This window comes from Linepithema humile, chromosome 4, assembly GCF_040581485.1.
Source record: "Linepithema humile isolate Giens D197 chromosome 4, Lhum_UNIL_v1.0, whole genome shotgun sequence".
In the NCBI taxonomy this organism is placed as follows: domain Eukaryota; kingdom Metazoa; phylum Arthropoda; class Insecta; order Hymenoptera; family Formicidae; genus Linepithema; species Linepithema humile.
Genome location: NC_090131.1, coordinates 19,210,115 through 19,230,455, shown reverse-complemented (window position 1 = coordinate 19,230,455; position 20,341 = coordinate 19,210,115). Strand labels below are relative to the sequence as shown.

General features: G+C 39.6%; 2 protein-coding genes across 2 annotated transcripts in view; one reads left to right on the top strand and one right to left on the bottom strand.

The window, feature by feature from the left end:
* Positions 1–59: 59 nt before the first annotated feature.
* Positions 60–3,025, top strand: U3-55K (U3 small nuclear riboprotein factor 55K). The gene is made up of 8 exons (XM_012367739.2): positions 60–220; positions 557–690; positions 759–865; positions 959–1,186; positions 1,313–1,425; positions 1,508–1,704; positions 1,793–2,136; positions 2,222–3,025. The coding sequence occupies exons 1-8, from the start codon at positions 167–169 to the stop codon at positions 2,455–2,457; spliced, it is 1,413 nt and encodes a 470-aa protein (XP_012223162.1). The 5' UTR covers positions 60–166; the 3' UTR covers positions 2,458–3,025.
* Positions 1,507–20,341, bottom strand: part of LOC105672660 (uncharacterized) — a 52,949-nt gene continuing 34,114 nt past the window's right edge. Inside the window, 4 exon segments of the mRNA XM_067354085.1 lie at positions 1,507–11,262; positions 12,684–13,001; positions 14,865–15,165; positions 17,100–17,241. Of these exon segments, the coding sequence (XP_067210186.1) occupies positions 11,105–11,262; positions 12,684–13,001; positions 14,865–15,165; positions 17,100–17,241 (919 nt within the window). The 3' untranslated portion in view covers positions 1,507–11,104.

Here is a 20,341-nt window from a genome sequence, read left to right as displayed (position 1 = left end):
TATAGTTTACGTAACGTATATTGTAGATTTTCAGTACTAGTAGTGAATTTTAGAACGCATCCTGTATGCACGTCTGGCGACACTGTTTATTGAGCCATGCTGTGCCGCACGTGGTTTGATCGAAGAAGATTTTAATTTACAAAAGTTATTTTTCATATAGATTGTGATGTCATTTTTCATAAGGAATGGTGGCCGAGGAAGTGGAACGAAAAAACGCAAAGTAAAAACCTCGATTTATCTTATTTTATTCTAAAAAAGAAATTTTAAGTTTCTCTTGCTTAGAGGTTATAATTAAATTGAAGCAAAATAGTACGGTTATTTTATATTTTTCCCAATTTTTATCATACTTGCATCATATTCATGTTGCATATTATGTCGATTATTTCTATTGTACATATATAAATTATTATGAGTTATAAATTAATAAAATAGTATGTAATTTTCACATTTCATTTATACAACATATCAAAACATGTATATATTTCACTTGCGTGTAACATATACATGACAAGAGATGTATAATTATATATTAAAATTTAAAAATTTTTTTGATTAGTTTAATGGCCATCTTGGTAAAACATTTACAACTCAATCTACATCAAAGCAATCAAAGAAAACAAAGAAATTTGTACCTGACGATGATGAAAGTATCGCTAGTACAGATGAGGAACTCGCAGAAGAAAATTTAAGGTAATGAGAATCAAATTTATGCTGAAAGTATATAATATCAAACAAAATTATAAAAATTTGTCTTGTAGAGATGACACATATAAATATGAAGATGAAACTGACGAAGAAGAGGAAACTGCACAGGAAAAACATTTAAGGCTTGCAAAACAGCATCTGAAAGAAATTGAAGAAAAAGGTAAAAAAAATTCAGTGAAATATTCTTACTTTTCATTTATATTATCTTGAAAAGAGATATGTTTATGTTTTAAAATTATCTTTAACATTTTAGAAAAAAATAGGGTAGAATTTGACGAGAGCACAGTTTCAAAAAGATTACGTGAAGAATATTTAGAAGAAAAGGGTCGATTAAGGAAAACTGTAGCAGTATGTTATGTTGGTCATAATGAGCTAGTTACATTGAAATGTAAAGAGCATAAAACATCTATTACTTGCATTTGTCTTTCCAATGATGGCCATATATTATATTCGGGATCCAAGGATGGCAGTTTAGTAAAATGTAAGTTTAAAAATTTAAATTTACAATAGTTAATAAATAGATGTTTTAAAAATAATTATTGGTGTTTCATAACATTAATTGTACATTTATATTTTAAACAATTCATTATTCTGTGTTATTCGTTAGGGTCAGTAAAAGATAAGGTTAAATTAAAAGCTATTAAAGGAAATAGAGGGAAAACAAAAGATGGAATGAAATCTATAAGATGTTTAGCCATTAGCACAGATAACAAATTTTTGGTGAGTTGAGATAAAACCCTTTTTTTTATTTTACATTGCAGCAAATTAAGATATCTATTCTCATTTTTTTTTTTCACTGCAGGTAGTAGGAGATGATGGGTGTAAAGATATAAAAATATTTTCTGGCGATAGCCTCGATCATATAAAGAATTTACAAGGTCATAGAGATCTTGTGACCGGATTGGTATTCCGGAAAGGTACTCACACATTATATTCCGCGTCTGAAGATAGAAGTGTAAGAGTTTGGAATTTAGATGATATGGCTTATGTTGAATCTTTGTAAGTAATTTTATTTGTAAGTTGGGTAACATTTCGTCGTTGCCTTGTTTTATTATTAAGTTTTGTCTAATTATTATTTTTCTTACAGATTCGGGCATCAAAACAAAATCACATCTATTGATGCGCTTTCACGAGAGCGTGCTATCACGAGCGGTGGTTATGACGGGACTATTAGGATATGGAAAATAGTTGAAGAATCGCAATTGATATTTAATGGACATAACAATGGTCATAGCATCGATGTTGTTAAACTTATAAATGAAGAAAATTTCATCAGTGGTGGAGAGGATGGACAACTCTGCGTTTGGGGATGTCTGAAGAAGAAGCCATTGTGTTCAGTAGTAGAGGCGCATGGAATAGACGAAACCAATGGTCAACCAATGTGGATTTCAAGTATCGCAACATTGTTGAATACAGATTTAGTAGCATCAGGTATAACCATCGTATATATATCATATTTTTCGTATAGTTTCGTATAGTTTTCGTATCTACATTGTTCAAATATTGTAATTTTCAGGATCACGAAATGGCGTTGTTAAATTGTGGCAATGCGGCGAAGGCTTTAGATCTTTAAATCTCTTGTTTGAAGTTAAATTAGCAGGTTTCATAAATTCGCTCGCTTTTACTCCCGACGGAAATCATCTCATTGCCGGTGTAGGTACTGAACATAAAAACGGTAGATGGTGGCGAATACCAGAAGCAAAGAATGCTACTGTTATTATACCATTAATAGTAAGTAAACAAAAAACATAAATAGGAAATTGTGAATATAGGATTAATATGTACTATGTACATAAATTGATTATGCTTTAGGCTCCTTGCACACTGTTGACTAGTCGCTGGCAACTTGCTCGTCGGCGACCACTGAGCATATTGGAATTTGTAAGCGCTTACGCCGCGACTAATCTTTGTTTCTAGTCTCTCGGCAATCAAGTCGCCGGCGACTTAGTCGACAGTGCGCAAGGGGCCTTAATTGTGAAATGCCTGTATGTTAAATCGACATTACATATTTTTTATAAATCATAAAACACATTTATTTTTTACTTTTAATTATGTATATTCAAAACGAAAGACACATTTCATATATTAAAAATAGGTAAAATAAAGATTTTAAAGAATTTTATAATAACCATTAACGATTGATTTAAGATAAAAAATGCCTGTTAACAATCTTACTGAAATGAAAGATCATTAAAAATGCATTACATTTAACCGATTATGGTTTCGGTGCGAATGAAATGAAAGAAATATTGGTCCACAGTACAAGTATTTATTTATTCTGTACAAAAGTTGAGTTATAAAATATTATGTCCCTATTTTAGGTCTTGTTCTTAGTCTTGTATACCATGCCATCTTGAGTACGATCGTATAATAACAATGTCGCGCGCCGCATGGAACGCTCATGCTCGTCCGAAACTGCTCTCTCTCTCTCTCTATCTCTCTTTCTCTCTCTCTGCATTTTTTTACATACCATTTCAATTCAAACTATTTCGCACAAATAATACACGCACATTTCGCGAAACAAGTCCGGTTTCACTTCCCCGGGCGTTCATTAGCGTTCTGCTCGCGCGAATCCTGGACTCATCGTGTACTTATAAACCAAACCGATTTTTTAATTCGCATATTTATTCGAGTCAACAAACAGTAGTACAGCAAGTGTACGCTACTTCGTGTGCATTCTTGCGATAAGTTTTCAAACGAGTGCGATATATAGGCCTTAATGGGGTGGCACACCCCTCTTCCGTTCTGTCGTTCTTTTTTTTTCCACCGTGGCTATCTCTCGCCGTCTCTCCAAATCGTAAGGGTGCTGTTCGGTGCGTTTTTTTTTTTCATTTTTTTTTCTTTTTGCTTTCTGAGGGTCTTCGAGCGACATCGTCTTTCGCAAAAATACGCTCAATTAAATCTCTCCCTGTTTATCGCAACGTTAATTTCCTCGAGGCGGAGGACTTCTATTCGGCGAATTCTGTTTATTTCTTTTTACCGCGCGTTTGAATCCTTTATCCCCCTTTTTTTTCTCTTCTCGACAGTGTCTCATTTAATTGTTTCAGCCTTTGACGCGGTTGGTACGAATGTGTGTAAATTATACAAGCGTAGCGCTTTTTCTGTCTCCGCTGATCACCAGTCTTTCCTCCGTAAATTCACTCGTCTTGGAAACCAGCCAGATTTATCAAAGTATCAAAGAGTCGCTTTAATCTAGAATCTAATAATAAATGAGCCTCGCATTTGACAGAACCGCTTGAATCCGACAACGCTTTTTCCACGCTCGGAGCGGAGTTGGGCGTTCCGTTTCTCGTGATCGATAAATCACCTATTCTTTTATTCACTCTTATCGCGATAAAGGGAGTCTTTTTTTTTTACAGATATCCGACTGTAATTAATATATCGTATGTACGTTTGTTTTATTGCACAAAGTCATTATTGATCGAATGATTATTTTATTGCTATTGGAAATATTACTTTTGCCCGACTCCGTTCGATATACAGCTTGTATGGTTCCCGTTCGTTGTCGGAAAAATAACGCAAGAATTACAATGATTAGGGAGAGATGCGTTTTTTGGTGTGCAATTGACGCTCGTTGCACGTTAGATATGGATCGGTATTTTATTCCAATGAGATATTTAACATTCATTGCGCGCGTTTGTCTGCCTAAAACGATATTAAATGCCTGTAAGCGTAATGCAATTGAATTTTCACCAGATATACAATACAAGAGAGAATAAATTATTTTATGTAAAAAACGCACGTACTATTCTTGTGACAATTATTTGTTTCTGCTTATTGCACAATTTTCTATACAACAATTGAAGACAGATCTCACAAATTACGAATAAAGCGAATCTTTACTTTTATTGTATTCGTGTAAAGAAAAATCGGAAGCGAGAATAGTTGCGTGTGTGAAAAATATTCATCGTCCGTTATTTTCTCTAAAATTCTATCAAAGTGAACTTAAGATTACGACGGTATTATACATCGCACTTTCTAGTAGATTGCCATAAACCTCGGATGTACAAAGTATTGCATAGCCTCCAGCGAAAACGAGTCATTTATCAATAAAAGATTCGTTGTTTTATAAAACGCATGCGGTACTAGTTATACTTGTGAAAAACATATCTCTTTATTCTTAGGACGTACTGAGACAATCATTGGTCTTGTTATGAATTGTTTCGGATTCCACCTGTCTCTTTCCCTTGCTAATAACATATCAAACGCTGAACTAGAAATTGACAGTAACTATTGAATATGGCAGTTTTTATTTCAGTAATTGCTTCTCGAGTAGATTGTGGGACAATTGTCAATTCATTCATATTCCGCGCAATGAAAAATATATTACATATACACTATCTCGAAAAAAATTATTTGAGCTTTGTTAGTAGCGTGTTTTAATTATAGATTTAGTAACAATAGCAGAAATACTGTGATGTAAAACATTTCTTTTAGATGAAAATTGCTAGGCCTCTTCTTACGTCGTAATATATAAAGATCAGATTTAAACATTCAATTAAGACGAGAAGAAATTGAATAAATAAAATTTAGGAACGATTTGAGGCCAATAAAATGTTCAACATGTTTGAGACCGATATGTATAGTTGCTAATATGCTCGAGTATAAATCATCTTTCCGAGAGATCCTCTCTGTACAACGTAACATTCTTCCTTTCAATAAAGTGCTTCTTATTGTACGTATTATGATAAAATTTATATATTTTACGAAGCGGACTTTCTCTTGCCAAATTTAGGACATTTCCTGACCAACTAACGAACAATTAAAGTAGAAAAACAGACTAGAGCTTGCATTATCGAAGTGACGAACTAGTGCCAGATGCTGTTTCTTGTCCGTGACACAAATGATCCTGTGAGTGGATCCTGTGTATCATACATTGATCATCTTTTTTTTTTTTTGTACTAACAGAAGGATTGCAAGGCAGGACGGTCCGCATTCTGGAGCAAGAATTCTCAATTTACTATAAATTGCAAAAACATTATGAAACGTAATTACAGATATTTCTATTAAATATTTATATAGAAGATAAACATTGATATACATTAAATGCTTCTTTCCTTAACTGCTAGAGTTGTGCAATCCTAATTTATATTATTCGTTGCGATAACAAATTCTCACAAAAAGTACGAAATAAGCAAGCTGTGATTCTCAACATCAATGCAATCGGTATTATTTTTGCAAAAAATACTACGCTCTCAGGATTTTTCCGTACCGTCCTGATCCTTGTCTCCAAACTCTTTCAATGAACAGGGATGATTCGCGCGTTCGAAACAAAATACGATGCAGCTAGTCCCTCAGCTTAACGCACGATTTTCCCGCTTCTTCCTTCTTTGTAATTACTTTCGTTTGCCATCGATATACTTTGCTATATATCGACATACATATAGAATATACCTACATAAATTGTGTAACACCGACGAGCCTACGCTCTCTCTTTTTTTTTTTTCCTCGCGTAGGACCACGTACATCTTGCCCGCCCCTCGTCTTTCATGCATTGCGCTGCGTGCGTGCACATTGCGCTTACATGAATGCAGCTTTAGATATATCGTGTGCTTCACCTTATCTTTGTGCTCTTACTCACGTACTCTATCTCTCTCATCGCCCCATTCTCTCCCTCTCTTTCTCTCCTTATCACGCGTATGCAATCTCTCGCTGCATCGCACAGTTTCGCGATAGCTCCGTGCTATGTGACATAGTGTGTATCTTGTGTCTATATGTCTCTCTCTCTCTCTCTCTCTCTCTCTCTCTCTCTCTCTCTCTCTCTCTCTCTGTGAAAAAATCCCCTCTTTTACGTACTGTTATCTGCAATTTTTTTTGGTTGATTATGGCATTTTTCCTGTTTTTTTTTTGCAACCTGATGGTCGCTTGTTTAAATACTATTTCGCTACAGTGGACTACCGTTATGAACGCTACGCTACTTTGTATTGTATTCTGTAATGCTTTCTGTAATGAAACGACTGGTACTGTATTGAATGTGCATACTGGTGAACACACGCAATCTATAAGGTTCCCGATCCAAGGATACCATATGCGGCGGCGCGAAAACGAGGGATCTTTTAAAAATTATTCACAAAATACACTCGGCACTCGGTGAAATGATCATAAAAATGTATAATGCGCATCTGTTGCTATAAATTGTTATAAAAATGCGTCGAATTACGCGATCAGATCGAACAAAACTAATCTACAAATACAGTTATCGAGATATATCGCAATTAGCGTAAGGAAGATAATTAAAATTTTGTTTGAATTTATCTGTTATTGTAGTGTTTTGCTCGTGCCAAAAGTTTCAACTTTAATTTTAAGATGAAATACCGCGTATGATAGCCGTGATGTCGAGAATGTATGAATCCTGTACGCTCCGGTTACAAAATAATATATGCAACATGAGAAATCACGATCTGGCTAAGTGTTGCTCCGCACTCGAACCTGCTTTAATTAGTACTCGTGTGTCTTCGGTTATGAATAGTTTAATCATAGTTTATAATTAACCGCCCCGTGTGTGTCTTCCATCTTGTTAAAAATCTTAGACATCAACATACATTCATTTTTTTAATTTTTATAATAAATCGTTATTAGAAACCTATCTCGTATTCGCTATGCATTTTAATATAAATTTCATCGTGTTTATCGTTATTAACCGTTAATTTGTTTATTTACAAAGATGCATATCTACGAAATTCACTTTATCCTCGCTCTTTTACGTTAATCAATTAATTCATTATAAGCCGCGCGGCCGCTTATCGTCGGCGCGGTGGATATTTTACCGTCGATCTTGAGAAGAGAGGAACAAGTTTCTTTTTCCTTAATGTGAGTGAGAATACGCGCGACGTCTCTCATTCGCTCGAGGGACACCCGCGCGTACCTCGTCGGGCATCCTTTCTTGTTCTTACACACGCACACGAGTGGATGATTACGTAAATGAAGTGTCGAACGTAACAGCAGGCGGGGAACTTGGGGTTTTCCTCGGGATAGACGTGAAGCGTATCCTGTTTTCTCGTTTTCCCTTTTTTTTCTTTCCTTTTTTTTCCTTTTAATTCTACTTCGGACGTTTATTTACACGTGTTTAAACTGCATCGACAGGTCCACAGATCGCGCGGACTGCAATATAGATCTGACTCGTTAACACGGCGGTATAGATCCGCATGTATACACGTTACATCTATTTACATATGTCTCTGAACAAACAAACCCACCGGAGATACGTTCTATCTGTTGTTAAAAAAATACATTTTTTTTTTCATCAGCAGCAGGACGCCTCACGTCGTGCAATCTGCAGGCATGGAACGTGATGTGGTGTGTAGATGCGGGTGGGAGGCGGAAACGAAACAAAAGAAAAAGGGAAATAAAATAAAAAAGAAAAAATGAATTTGCAGTGAGTGACCTTGTCTATTTTCTAGAATTGTCGAATACTTCGAGTCTATATTACTGTTATAGCGCATTCACTTATCGCCCGTGCGAATGAGTACCATTCACGTGATTCCACCTGCCTCTGCGTATATCGCACTTTACGCAAACAATCGATCCAAGCGGCATTTTTCTTCCTTCATCGTGATTTGAAGCAGTAATTGCGACTCGCGGTCTATCGTCTCCAATATTTTCACGATTCCCAACAATGCGATTGTAACGTGCGAGAGCGTTCGCAAAGTGAAATTTTCCCGCAAGTCCCGCAAAACAAGATTTTAAAATGCTATCAGGAGATTTCAAGCCGGAAAATCAGTTTTGTAACGCAAATGAGTTTTTATCCTGATAAACACTGAATATTTTGTGACACGATAATTGTCTGCGAATGCGTTTTGCCTAAAAAAAAAGTAATATATATGAGTTTCGGAATAATAAGCGATTGGAATCGTGAAAGATTTGCGTCGATCGATTCGCTCGTCGCAATTGCAAGGATACAACACACAAGGAGTATAAATACAAACAGGCGAACGGACAAGAGTGAGTAGCGGAGATGTGATACCTAAATTTACAATACTACATGGATAATGTTATTCGGATGTAGCTGAATATCCGCTGTGTTCACAATTCTCGATTGATCGCAAACAAAGTGCTGCTCTCGCGGTCGCAGACGCAAGTAGAGTTCGATGTACCGTGAATTAAATTTCTGAAAGCGAGTCGGACCGTGTTATGCAACCTTCGACGTTTCTTAAGGATTCCCGTTTCGCTATCTAAGGATTCTGAATAAGGATCTCTCTTTCTCTTTCGCTCTTGCACGCACACACATATACACTCACACATCCTCTCGACACGGTACTCACTTCCCGCATAAATTCGTATTTACAATAATTCGTTAGTGCAGTCGCGCTTGCAATATTCCCTTCTGGCCGACACGAACGAAAAATTACTCACTGCTTCGTCCTTCGTCCTCGTGTGCGCGTAACGAGCGCGCGTATACGCGATCCCGCTCTCAACGCGCACGATGCTGCCGAATATTGCGTAAATGATAAAGTATGGCATGAAACGTGTATACGCGCCCATGCGATGATACGCACGCTCGAGTCTTTTTCTGGTAGTGAATAATAAATAGAATAATAATAAAAGAAAACAAAAAAAGTCAATAAATCAGAAAACATGATCGAACGGGCAATGGAAATATTATTCGTGTACAATGATTAGAATGAAATGAAGAACGAGGAAAACAACAAACGACGGGGATTGGCCCAGGGGGTTCGTTCGTGCCGCGATCACCGCTTCACCCCCAGCGCCAGCGGTACATTAATTTGTTCGCTATTAAATTTGACGTTTCACTAGCAAATATAGAATATCGAGTGTTGAATATTCGTAGCGTAATGATAGCGGATAATAAATATAATACAGATCTATAGATAGAAGTCTCGGTATGGTACAGCTATTATACAAATCTATTCTCTTATTCGATTCGCGGCTCAGTCTCTCTCGCGCGCTATTCTCTATTCTCTCACTCGCTCTTTCTTTCCGCTATCTTCTTTATTCAACAGCTCGAGTCAACGATATACGCTATGTGTTCGTCGTTGACTTGCGACAATAATTAGACCATCGTGACGGAGATTTGCTTTGTTCGACGATCCTCTCACACAGTTCGCACAATAATCGCATAATACACATACTTTCGTTCATACTTTCTCCGACACACACTTCCTCTCTTTCGTCTCATATTATAAGATTTTACCTAGAAATACGGCACTCTTTCTTAAATCTCCCCGGCCGTCCGCTGCCCGTCGGCAAAGGCGGCCGCGGGAGCCACTTGTACATATTCATTAGGAATTTATTTACACGCGTGCTAATTATCCTACTCACGATGTCGCACGCGAACTCGAATGATCCTTCGTCCTCGGCGTCCTGCGATCGGCCGGACGGATGCAGCGATCGGTCCGAACTTAAACGTCGCGCAAGAAACACGATTATTCCCATACGAATCTTTTCATTCTTCGATTCTTTGCCCGGCGAGTCGTCCGATTATCGAGGAACTACTGTGCATCGCAACTTTGAGTTGAAGTTTTTACGTGATTTCCGGGAGGCTTTCGCGATAAAGATCGCAATCGTTCCGGATTATTACCGTTTTGCGGCCGCGAACCGAAAAACATACAAGGATTTTCAGGTACTCTTTTTTTTCAAAGCACGGCGCATTCGGACGATTGCGCTCAGAAAAAGCTATGTCCTTGCCGGTCCCGGGCGAGGACCCCTTAACGAAGGACCGTTCGTCGTCGTTAACCGAGCCAACACGCGACATTTTTTCCTGAATTTGAGAATTCGCGGCGCTTTGAATCAAAGATTTGACGGATTCGCATCGTAGCTCTGCTACTAGTACACGCTAGACATTCTCTTCGTTTCGTTCTCGCTCGAGGATACTTAGCACGCTGCCACGACTCCCGCGCTCTCGTCTTTCACATATTTGAATAAATACCTACAGTTAGCATAATGATAAGAAGGACAACCAATACGACTACCATTTATAGTAGTGATAATAGTGGGCGTGTATTATAAGTAGTGTCTAGTAGTAGCGTTCTTCTTTCCGGCTTTTTTTTCTCCGTTTTCTCTCCTACTTCTCGTTTCTATAACCCTCGTCATCTTTGTCATAATGCCGTATTACACCCTGGGACCCCGCTGGTTCGTTAATTGTAGTTAATATGGCGTTGCCGCTCGTGTGTCGTGCGTGTCTCTTCTCTCGACATTGTCTCTCTATCGCTCTTCGTCTTGTCTTTCGCTCTCTCTCCGTCAACTTCTCTCTTCTCTGCTGTCTCTCGAGTCGGCGCGACCGTGGATCGTGCGTTTCACTACGATCGAGGGACGGCCGAGGAACGCGCGTGTGTGCCTCGCGCGTCTCTCAAGAAATCAATTAAACGTAGGATAATCACAGAAGAAGGGGTTTCGACGCATGGGATATACGATGCTCTCGTACATGGTCGGTGCTGTCGCTTCACCGCAGCAGCTGCTGCAGCAACGCGCTCATCAGCATGCTGCTCATCGCCAGAATCAGACTCTGTGCGTATCGGACTCGCGAGTCGTATGAACTCGCGCCGTTGTACGTCAGTTCCTCGTTTTTCACCACCTCGTTCGGATGGTTTGAGTACTCGTCTGTGAAACATAAAAAATCACGTGTTAGCCACTGGTTTTCGTTCGATTGACGAGTGATAATAGTGTATCGAGAAAAAGAAATTCTATAAAATTGAGAGAGAGAGAGACATTAGACAAGTAGATTTTTTGATTGAGGTTGAAAATTGGAAAATAAGAAATACGATTAATTATACAATCTATATGTTTCTTGCTAGGTGAACCCATCCTCTGCATCGATAGACTAAATTTCAATTTCTTAAAAATTCTCAAATGACACACACATATTTTGTATAGAATATTGATTAAATTTTTTCAGTTTCTTTTATTCATACTTTGATCCTAAAAGATAAAATAATTAGGATATGGAAAATTTATGAATCGAATTACATCGAGGTATAAGATATCATTGCACGAGGGTTCAGATCTCAAATTTTATTGATTATTATTTCGCGCAAAACCGCTAGAAACAGAGGGAGAAAGAGAGAGAGAGAGACGAAATCCCTCTTGGGAACATGTATTCCCTATCGCGTCGTGCTTCGGAAACACGGCGCCGTTAATGGCTGAGCGGCTATCCGCACGCAGGTTATCGGCGAAATGTAAATGCGTGCGCGTACGCGGCGCATTTAGAAGTCAAATTATATCGTAAACGTCGACGCAAAGACGAGCGAGCAATACCAAGATCGACAGATGGCTTTCGGCCAGTTTTCATCACCTCGATTGGATCTTGACATTGCGCTTTGCCGGCTGGTGTACGCGAAGACGCGCGTATTTACACATTTAGAATGAACAATAAGGAGATCTGACTCTTATCTTATAAATGCGGCGCTAAATAGATATCTATCATCGAAAACATTATGCGATGGAAGAATCGGAAAGACATGTCAGCTATGAAGGAAATAATGAGTTAGAATGAGAGCGCAAAACAAAATGAAGAAGAATACAATCTGCAATAATTGACGGTCATTATTATTTCTACTATAATTTGGCCTGGATATTGAAAGGTAATAGAAGATCGTAGTTAATAGATATTCGTTCATTAGAGAGAGATTTGAATAAGTGTATTAAAAGAAACCAAATTGACATACCCGACATCGCCGACGCTCCGATTGTCAATTAACAATTTGCAATGATCGTTAATAATTATTATAACATATTTCATTTTGAAGCGTGATTTAATTATGACAAGTACTCTTCGGTCGAACAAAAAGAAAATAACAGACTAGTCTGATTCTCATAAATTGCCCGATGACTCTACAGGATCTCGATCGGTATCTCGATGTGAGTCCGGTACCAATCGACTAGATCATATAAAAAATATGAAAAAAACACAAAAGTGAGGCCACGCGAGAAAACGAGACCTCCAAAACGAAATTTTGTCAATCGAGACCGACGGATAGACAGATGGACGGAGCGTGACGGTGACGCGACGGCGTGATACGTACTGTTCTTCTTCTTTTGACCTGTCGAGGTCTTGGGCGGCGTGATCGGCGGCGAGGACGGCGATCCATTGTGAATCGGCGGCTGCGGTTGATGCGGATGCGGAGGGTAGATGACCTGCGGGGGCACGTGAGTCGGCGCCGCCGTGCCTGCTTGATGATGATCGTGATGATGATGAACGTTGGTGCCCACCGGGTAGAAATAATCTCCGCCCCTGTGGACGGTCGGCTGCTGCGGGGGCGGCAGTCTGGGGGATCCACCGCCCAAAACCGCGGTGCTTGTCGAGCTGCTGCTGGGCACGGTGCTGCTGGTCACGGCTACGGCTGGAAAACGAATGGCGTTAGTGATTACGCGTTCCTCTTCGCCGTTCCATGCGGCTCGATCGCGAGTCGCGCAGGTGTTGAAGAATAATCGACGGCGGTTAACAGCGCGACTGACCGTCGTTACGGAACATCGGAACGAGATCGAGTCTGCTCGCGGTGCAGCTTGTTACAGAAGATTCGCATTTTTACGCTGAAATAAACTGGTTGCTTGAAATATAATGTATCTTATCGTCGAGGCTTAGAATTGAACATTATATGTACCATTCTATATGTATAAATATTAAGAAAAAAAAACCATTTTGTGTGCTGACGTAATTGAACATATTTTGAAAGGAAAAGCTAAAGTTAATCGTGACAATTTTTTTTAGTTAGAATTTATTTAGATTATTGCAAAAGATTTATTTCTAGTTCTACTTGCGCTATTTTCAAGCATTTAAATATATTTTTTCTTGATCAATTTCTTTATAATGTATTTCTTAATATTATAAAATTGTTTTATAATTTTGATTGACTTATTCTATTTAAACATTTAAATTTTGTATAAAAAATTCTTTTTTTTCCTCTTAAATAACACACCATTAAAAAATTGCACAAGAAAACGCCGTCGTTTTTGATAAACAATTTCAGAAACTACGATTGAATATATGGAAAAGCACTCTTCGTCATATTCACACTTTCCCACCGCGAGCCCGTCGATCGTTACCGTATTATTCCAAACGCATAACTTGACGCTGTACCTGCTAACCCTTCGGAAATAAAACTCGCGGCTGGGAAGGTACGCGCCTCCCAGTGATATAATTGTATGGAAGTAGCCGCGCGCGAACTCTTGACGTCTACCGTGGACGCGAGGTCGGGTCTCGCTGTGGAATCTTCAATGCCCGAGACGCCGAGGCGGAGAGAGAAAGAGAGAGAGAGAGAGAGTTCAGAGTTCCCGGCCGGCGAAATAGCTAGTCATTATGGCGCATGAATCGTCTCTGCCGGGGCGGAGGTGGCAGGAAGAGAAAGGGGGAACGGGGAGGAGGAGAAAACGAGGAGGCCGAAGGAGAAACGAGAGGACGCTTCGAGGATGCTTCGGAACGAATTGGGGAGAGAATAGCAGGGTGAAATGAAATGGTCAAATTTATTGTGCTACAGGACGCAGCGTCGGGGTCCCCCCGACCGCAACAAATAACGCATGGCGAGGATTATAATCGATAGGGATTATTTAAGAGCGAAAGAGAGACGACGGGACGAACGTGGGGGAGGAGATGGATAGGACGGCGAAGGGGAAATGAGCTCGAAGGCGAACTAACGCGCGAAACAAACGAGTACATCGTCCGTTATGGTAGCCGTGCCTCACGTAACTGATTACGGGATAATGAATTTATGACCCATTTCTGTTTCGTCTCCCTGAGCTTCCTTCCCTGTTTATGTTTCTCTTTTTTTTTCAGGATGCGCGTCTTCGACTGGGAGGGTCGCGCGGAATGAGAAAGCGTGAAGAGTTAAGAACGTGATTTACACGCGAAATGAAAAGGCGGTGTCCCTCGCGCAAACGACGCCTGTAATTTCAGATTATGATAATTGAGAAATTAGAATATAATTGCCACCGCGCGCGTTGGCTTCCATGGGAAGCGACGACTCGTATTTCGGAATATTGTTTCGCGTTAAGCGCACGCGAGTGAACCCACGCAACGAATCGTCATGCGGTGGCGAATCTTCAATGATAAAAAGACAAGAAAAGATCCGTCCGTTTATGTAATTATTTTATAAGTAAAACAGAAATATTTCATTTTAATTAGATACACTCGTCCTTTCTGCCTCTAACAATCGATTCTTGTACCCTTCGACTCTTCGCCACGAAAAACGTCCGTTCGAAATACTTACAGTTGTTACGCGATGTCGCCGAGGAGGAGGTTTCGGCCTCGTTGTTGCAGCAGACCTTGAAGACGACCTTCATGTTGTGGCTGGTGCACCGTCCGCCAATGCGCCTGTGGAGATCGTCCTTGGACGAGGTGCTGATGAAGTAGTAATCGTGGCCCGGGAGGAACTCGAGGCCCCCGGGTTGTGGCGTGAACGGCCTGAAGGTGATGGTAAAGTACATCATTCTGTGCGGCTTGTCGCACACCGCTATTACTCGCGGACTGGGATTCGTTATCCGACATGTCTCGTACTCCTCCTTGGACACCTGTAATCCGAAAAAAATCCTGCAGACATTTGCGACGGCACAATCGACGCGACGCAGTGACATTAATCGCTGATTGACTATGCACTGTGAAAGCTGCCGTCTCAGCATTATATACGATGTCTTGAAAATGCTCATTGCGACTGCGAAAATATATCAAGCGACACGATCTTGTCTCATGTCAAATCGCGACTAGAGTATTCTAATCTTAAAATTTGGCACGCTAATTAATAGCAGCCGTTTCGCGGTTTTTTTTTCGCTGTTGCATTGAAAGGACTTTATTTGTATGGTAAATCGATATCTTACAAATCGATCACTCGAGGTAAATAATTTTGAACTCTTAGTTTTTCATTATAACTTTTCTCTATGAAAGTTCAACACTTATGTGTATCGCTTATCGAGTGAAATCTCAAATAACTTCGATTTTGACCGACGATGTCGCAATAATATGACTAAATAAGCGAATGACCTATATAGAGCACGTGCTACTACTGTTGACCAGCTGACCAGTTTACCATAATCGTTACATAACATTGCGTAATGCACGCACATATTACACAACGCACGTGTACACGCATAGACGATGCGTCAACGTCGGATTTTTACAACGTTATAATTCGGCGAAAAATTGACGTAGCGACATGTGGCAAAAACGAGTCTTCTGTGCTTCGCGCTCCGCAGACGTCTATGTTAAGTATACATGTTCTTATCATGACACGTATATATGTGTATACTTTTATGAATAAAATATAAAATATAGAAAGACCTATCTAACAATAATAATAATTTATTTGTAAATAATATTTATCTGTGTAGTTTGCGAGATTAAATTCAGTTTATCAGAAGCATAGAAATATCCTTAACATTTTTGATTAATATCAAAATCTATAATAAAGATGCGTGATACAAATGAAAAGTTTATATCAAAATAAGGCATTCTGCAAGATGAGGGGTTGACAGACAACAGACAACTCCTGTACAGTGTACAGGAGTTTTTCCTGTTCTCTTGCGGAAAAGGGCTTCATTGTCGAACCTAATCGTCGCGTAGGAAGAATGACGGAAACAATGAGAAGATGAACGACGGAGGGTGGAGGAGCAATCAAGTGGACCGAAGCGATTAGATCGCCTCCAACGCAGGAATGATGCTTTGAGAAGTTTTGCTTCGCTCAAGAGGGTGAATGCTGCTAGAATGTCTGATGACTACATCTGCAAAAGCCGAGAATTTGCCACAATACTCGAAATTATTTTTCAAGTAAACAAAAGTTTATAAGAACATAAAGAGTGATACGAAATTTTTATCTTGGCAACAGTTAGTTTTGAAGGAGAATTATTTTTTATCAAAAATAATAATTAGACTCTGTGGTAAATTAATTAGCAAATTAGCAAATAACTGAGATTAAATAATTAAGCGATGAATAAACTAAATTTCATGGATGTAACTTTTTTTATCCAAAGATAAAATCAATTGATAGAATCAAATGTATCGAATAAGGATTAAAAATAGAAAAGGTCGCGAGGTCTGCGCAACGTACTTGTACAGATGTGTGTGTTTAATAATTCTTTCAGTTTAATCTACATTTCGGTAACATAGTACACTTCTTGAGGAGCGGATGTCGTTTTGGGAATATAATGAAAGCGGGTTAAAGAACCAGTTTCAAGTAGCAGCAGCTGTCTAAACATTGGCAGACTCTAATCGACAATTTTTTATCCTTGCTTTGACTGGCAAGGCATCGCGTTATATTTTTCTATCTAGCGAATAAATATATCAAGATGGAAAGTGCAATAAATTTTTCAAAGAACGATTAAAAAATAAGATAATAATAATATATTATAAGATATTCACGTAGTATCATTTCTGCCAATTGGTATAAACTTCTAACGTGCGCTATTAATTATTACAATAAATTAAAATAAGTATTATACAAAAATTAACTTACATTATAGATGATGTACTTCTCCGTATCATCATCGACATACATGTCCGGGTACACAGGACATATTAGATTGACCTGATCGTACTCGAACGCTGCATTATTTTTGTTCACATCGATTATGTGATCTGTGTTGTCTATTCGAAATCTGTAACAGAAGAAAAATAGATTCATAAGCAACTCGATCGAAGATATCATTCTTACTTTATTTTAATCACATAACAATAATAAGTACTGTTAAAATATTATTTGTTCCATATACGATAAAAATTTATTATAACAAACTAATATTTGTTTGCATATATCACTTATCATATATTTTGATAATCAGTGGACTTAAAGAAATGATTATTGTAGACGCATTTTCTCAGATCTCAAATATACATTTCTACACACATTTCGCTAAAAGTCTACTTTCAAGCCTCGAGAGCCTACAGCGACTGCTTATCGAAGATCGTATTTCCGGCAGTGTACGGCGATGCAACGCAACATCGCCGTTTTCGCGCAGCGAATTCCAGGACTATCCGTGAAACATTCGCGAGATGCTGACGCCTCGGCGGAGTCTCGGGAGTGCGAGAGGGGCGAGGGAGATCAGCGGCGTCCCTACGGCCTGTCGGTAGCCAGGTCAGGAAAGGGAGAAAAAGAAAAGACGCGAACTCGCCCTCGTAAGCACCCAACGTCAGATAGGCAGGCGCCCATGGTGTCGAAGCATCGCGCAAGTGTATGTACCAGTCCTTATACACGGTGTTTCAGAAATAACTTACAATTTTCTTCCATAATTTTTTCAAAAATAAAAAATTGACCAGTCATTATCTTTTTTAGTACATTACAATGTTTAACATTAATATCGCTATAATTTAATTTATACCAATATTTCACTAAAAATTTGCATGAAATAGAAAAAGAAAATTAATTTTTACTAATCTATTTCAAGCTCGATTTGCCGAAAACCTTTTGTCTTTATACACCAAAGGGATTATGTTTTTGCATAACTTGACTTCAGTAGCTCAAACACCCCGTACGTTTACGCGTGCGGGTATGCACTAGCTAGCGGTTGTACATGCGTACACGTACACACACACACACACACACACATACGAGAGTTGCCGCATTATGTAGCCGGTGGGTTTGCCGGTGAGGATGGAGGAACGAAAGGTCGGCGGATAAGCAGAGGAAGAAGAGGAGAAGGTGCAGAGAGAGAAGAGGTGGCGGATGGTTCCTATATAACCGGTTCTTACCGCGAGCATTCTCGCACACGCTAATACGCGCTCCGTAAGTCGAGGTACGCAACGACGACATCTCCCTATTTCGCGTCGATTTATTTCAAATTCGCGAATCGATGAGAATCACATAACCATTCAGTGAAATGAGAAATTAAATCGCGAAGGAGTTTGATGTATCACTTTATCAATATTATCTATCTTTCTTCAACAAGACTCCATCAATATTATTTATACATTTATTTGCTGCTTTATTTATACACTTCTATAAATGTTTATTGATTGATAAAAAAAAATACGTCTTCTAAAATATAATCATTTATTATATAGTACACGTGCAAAAATATCTTATCTGTTTCCTCGTGTTCCAATTTCATCGAACAACAATGTATTTTACCGCGTTGCGGACGCTGGGCATTGTGCCGCTTCTTATTTTGCTGTTTTTCACTTATACGAGCCCCGTCCTCGTTCGCGTTTACGCGTTTATAGATGCATGTACCGTCCGATGCATCTACTTTTTGCGCATCACGAACGCATCCAAGCCGCGACGTGGAGCTTTACAGGCGTAATCGTATTTATTCTCCCTTACTCTCTCTCTCTCTCCCTCTCTCGCTCTTTCTTATATACATTTGCTTTCGTGTTGGTGTACACGTTCTTATGTATTTAGCGTTCATCCGAATCGCCACCACGTACACGCTACAGACGTGGTAAAGCGTACATTTTTGTTGCTTATTCGTATTCTCTGCTATCTCACGTGCGCTTCCGCGGTTGGATCGAGCATAGTCACGGATGATATAAGCCGCAAATCGTATCCATTTATCATTTTCCCATACCTAAATCTAAGGTTTTGTTATCAAGCTTAATTTACTTAAACTCCTCCAGTTTTAATGTTGAATTTATGATTCTTAATATAAGCTGTGACGTACTGTGTATTTCCTATTTTTTGACAAGAGCGCAAAACTTTTTAATCGTATTTCTAGAATCTTCAATTGGATTTATTGTACCTGTAGCATTTATTTTTATAAAGATATAAATGTATCGAAACCGGTGATTTCAGACTTAATTCCTTCTGTCCTCGGCTACGGGATTATGATAGGGTAGGTCGACCGCAAATTTGTCAAACGATACGATCCTCAATTTTGATATAAACCTCGCAGAAACCCGTGCGTGCGCGAGTCACGCTTGTCACGGGGGACACGCACGACGACGCTGTTACAACCGGGAAACGCGGGCGTCGAATATGCGCGTCCCGACGTTTCGGAGCGTTAACGGACAATCTCGTAAGTGGGCGTGTAAGGGCTCGAAAATTGGAAGGTAGGCCGGGCCTCGGCCAAATTAACGTTTGGCGATAATATCCGCTCCCTCTCACATTCTCCGTCTCTCTTTCTCTCTATCCTGCCTTCTCCCCGGGGTACCCCCATCGGGTCGGTCGATCCGGTACCCTATGCGAGCCGAGAACGCGTATGCATGCGAAGGGGACATGAGTGTGTGTGTACGTGTGTTCTGTATGTGTGTATGTAAAAGTACGCGTGGGCGTATAGGACGTTTCGTTCGCGGTGTGGCCATTCACGAATTTATTAGAGACCGTATATGTACGTGGCAGCCTGAATTACTCGTGATAAAAACGCGCCGTTCTCCTTTCGCCCCGACTTCTTTCTCGAGAGCAAGAGAACGAGAGAGAGGAAGGCAAGAACAAGAGATTTCCTGACCGTCGTTGTCGTCGTCGTCGTCGACGTCGATAATGTACGCGGGGGAGACGATACGGGCGAAAGCAGCTTTATTGTCGTTTCCGCCGAAACACATAGTCAAATGTGTTTAACTTCTTGCCCCGCCCGGCCGTTCATTCCCCTCTACGGGGATTTTTTATTCGCCCGATTATTGCGACCGACGGGTTAGGGATCCGGCGAGCGCGGCTTCCTCTTAATCGTGAAAGTTCGGCCATAATCCGGCATTTTTCCATCGTTTCGTCGCTCGTTGCTGACGCTGGCATTCTTTTTACTCTCGAGCACCCCGAGAGCTATAAAATCG

What these genes read in the sequence shown, in the direction of transcription:
- U3-55K (XM_012367739.2), top strand. Translation starts at nt 167, where the DNA reads ATGTCATTTTTCATAAGGAATGGTGGCCGAGGAAGTGGAACGAAAAAA. An exon ending in GCACAGATAACAAATTTTTG is followed by an intron (nt 1,426 to 1,507) that starts GTGAGTTGAGAT and finishes TTTTCACTGCAG; the next exon opens with GTAGTAGGAGATGATGGGTG. An exon ending in ATGGCTTATGTTGAATCTTT is followed by an intron (nt 1,705 to 1,792) that starts GTAAGTAATTTT and finishes TTTTTCTTACAG; the next exon opens with ATTCGGGCATCAAAACAAAA.